This window comes from Argentina silus (genome assembly GCF_951799395.1).
Source record: "Argentina silus genome assembly, contig: scaffold_862, whole genome shotgun sequence".
In the NCBI taxonomy this organism is placed as follows: domain Eukaryota; kingdom Metazoa; phylum Chordata; class Actinopteri; order Argentiniformes; family Argentinidae; genus Argentina; species Argentina silus.
In genome coordinates, this window is record NW_028153166.1 from 1 (window position 1) to 2,500 (window position 2,500).

The 2,500-nt window shown below is 51.0% G+C and overlaps 1 protein-coding gene across 1 annotated transcript; it reads right to left on the reverse strand.

Moving 5' to 3' along the window:
• Positions 1-540: 540 nt before the first annotated feature.
• LOC310824400 (meteorin-like) lies at positions 541-2,139 on the reverse strand (the record flags this gene model as incomplete). The annotated part of the gene is made up of 2 exons (XM_083697652.1): positions 1,824-2,139; positions 541-974 (listed from the first exon to the last, which is right to left on the reverse strand). Coding segments are annotated over exons 1-2 (532 nt in total), but the record flags the coding sequence as incomplete, so codon positions are not given.
• Between the last annotated feature and the right edge of the window lie 361 nt (positions 2,140-2,500).

Below are 2,500 nucleotides of genomic sequence, written 5' to 3' on the forward strand. Positions count from 1 at the left end.
TGTCCTTCTCTCTCTCTCCCTCTCTCTCTGTCCTTCTCTCTTTCTCCCTCTGTCCTTCTCTCTCTCTCTCCAAATCTAAACCAGAGAACTTGTTGAGCTCTGCATGCCTCCAGAGCTCCTAAGGCCACTAACCCCCCCACCCACCACCAACACCCCCCAATCTGTCTCTCTCTCTCCCCCTCGCTGCCTGGCCACTGGTAACTCTGGTCTAAAAAACCCCAGAGAAGAGTTAGAGGTTAGAGTTATACAACCTCTTCTGAGGAGATTTAGATGGAATCTGAACTTTATAGGATTCATTATTGCATGACAGAAACTAAATGAAGCAATATGTGGTTTGAGGAGGAGAGTGGAGGCACTGTCGCTGAGCTACAACTGACTCACATCTCTGTGTTCCTCCTGCAGGCTCTCTGTGCAGGGAAACTTCCACTGTTCAACATTCCTATGTCAGCCCCATTTCTTTTTGACCCAAAATGGCATTTCTATGACCTAGTCTCTGTGAGCCAAAATGGCCGCCTCTCCTTCCCACCCCGCCCCGCTCACCTTCACTGCTGATCGGGTTGGAGTCGAGTGACAGCCGCGCCGTCCAATCCCCTCTCAGCTCGTAGCGGAACGACGCTATGCGGCGGCTGATGTCCTGGTGGGGCGTGGCCTGGAGGTAGAGCGCCACCCTCTCCCCGGGGAGGCGGCTGAAACAGCGCACCCGAGGCGGGGCCGACGTCTCCAGACGGTCCCCCACCAGCAGCTCCAGAACCCCGTCTCTCTCCAGGTACAGCTGGGCTCCGTGGAAGTGCTCCGAGGGCTTGACGCAGGCCGTGATGAGGCCCGAGCTGCTGCCCCCCGGCCCCACCGCCCCAGAGGGCAGGCGGGGGGACAGGGTGAGGCGGAGAGCCCCCTTAGGGTAGAGCCAGTCCAGGGTCCCCTCGGAGCAGTGGAGGGAGATCTGCTCCACGCTGCCCTGCTGCTGAGACAGCCCACTGTAGGAGGGGAGGAGGAGGAAAGAGAGAACCAGGTTAGATAACTGTGCTAGTCAGCATCTTTGCCCTCCCAGCTGGGCTTCAGAATTCTCCTCAGAGGTTCTCCTCCTGGCTGAGACTGGAAGCCAACATACCAGCCGTAGGAAGTGATGTAATGGCTGTAAAACCATGATAGGAAGTGGACTGAGCATGGGAGGGTGTCTGGTTGTGGGCAGGCTTTAGAGGTGGGGGGGGGCTTTAAACATCACAGGACTGTGGCTGAATGAATGAGAACAGATGAACATTTTCAGCTGGAGGACTTGCCATTTTAGATCGTTACAAAAACATCAATCAAGCTTTCACTCAGAGTCAGAGTGAAGCTGGAGATTTGAGCTGAGGAATAAAATCATGCGAAACAGAAGAAGCGCCACCTATTGGCCAATGAGGGAACTGGCTTCTGCCATTTAAAATGCGACTTGTTGCATCGCAATGTCGTCATTTAAACTGGAAGACAGAACCTCTGGACCTGGACCTGACATTCAAACCAATTCAATCAGAATCACTGAAATAAAAAAAACGGTTATGTATTTTTTCTAAAAACGTTTGAGGATTATTTGTCAAAACAAGTCGTTTTTCACTGTTTTCTTTGGTGAGGTAATATAAGCTCTGTAGCAGGCAGTCCCAAGGCGCGACACTGGGAACAAGTTAAACGGGACCTGTCTCAACTTGTTGCAACTTCAAGTCATTGATGAATTACTAATATATTGTGTCAAAGTTTAATAGTCGCTATTTGAATTCTACATTTTATTTTCGGACAAAAATAATTAAAACGTGTGCATGCACAATAAACCATTTAAAAAGACCACTCGCCTCCCTCGCCAGCTGCATTGGTCTTCAGAATAGCTTGACAGAGCCGCGTCAAAAACGGCAAAGAGTAGAATCCAAACTGTATAAATCCAAAAGGCCATTTCCCCAGTCGGTTGTGCGACCTCGGCGAAAAGATGTCCCAAAGATGCAGCCGTCCCTTCTACGTCTCCGTGTGGAAGCCTCCACGTATCCCCCTGTCTACACAAGCGGTGCTTCACCGTACCTGACTACCTCCATAGCTCGGTATCTCCCTGGTCCTACTGGTAAGATAAGAGAAAACTAAAGTCTACACTTGTTGCGAGCTCTACCTTGGTCTTATTTAGCGTGCCTAAAGTTAGTGCGCAGAGAGAGAGGTCGTCTGAAGTTTTAGCCCCTGAGCGTAAGTTGGTGGACCAATGGGAGTCGGAGTGGCGAAACTTTAAACCAGTCACACTGTAGAGGGGAAGGGGCGTGGTCTGGGGAGGGGCGTGGTCTGGGGAGGGGCGTGGTCTGGGGGGAGGGGTGTGTCTACCGCCGGTGACAGCAGAAGAATGGTCCATTAGTATGCAAGAAGAAACGATCTTAGAAATAGATAGGCGGCAATTTACTATTGTGTCAAGCAAGGGCGCGCAGGAGAAATGGTAATATATTAATCTGCAACAACAAAAAAAACATGGTGAGGTTGGAGATAAGAGCCAGAC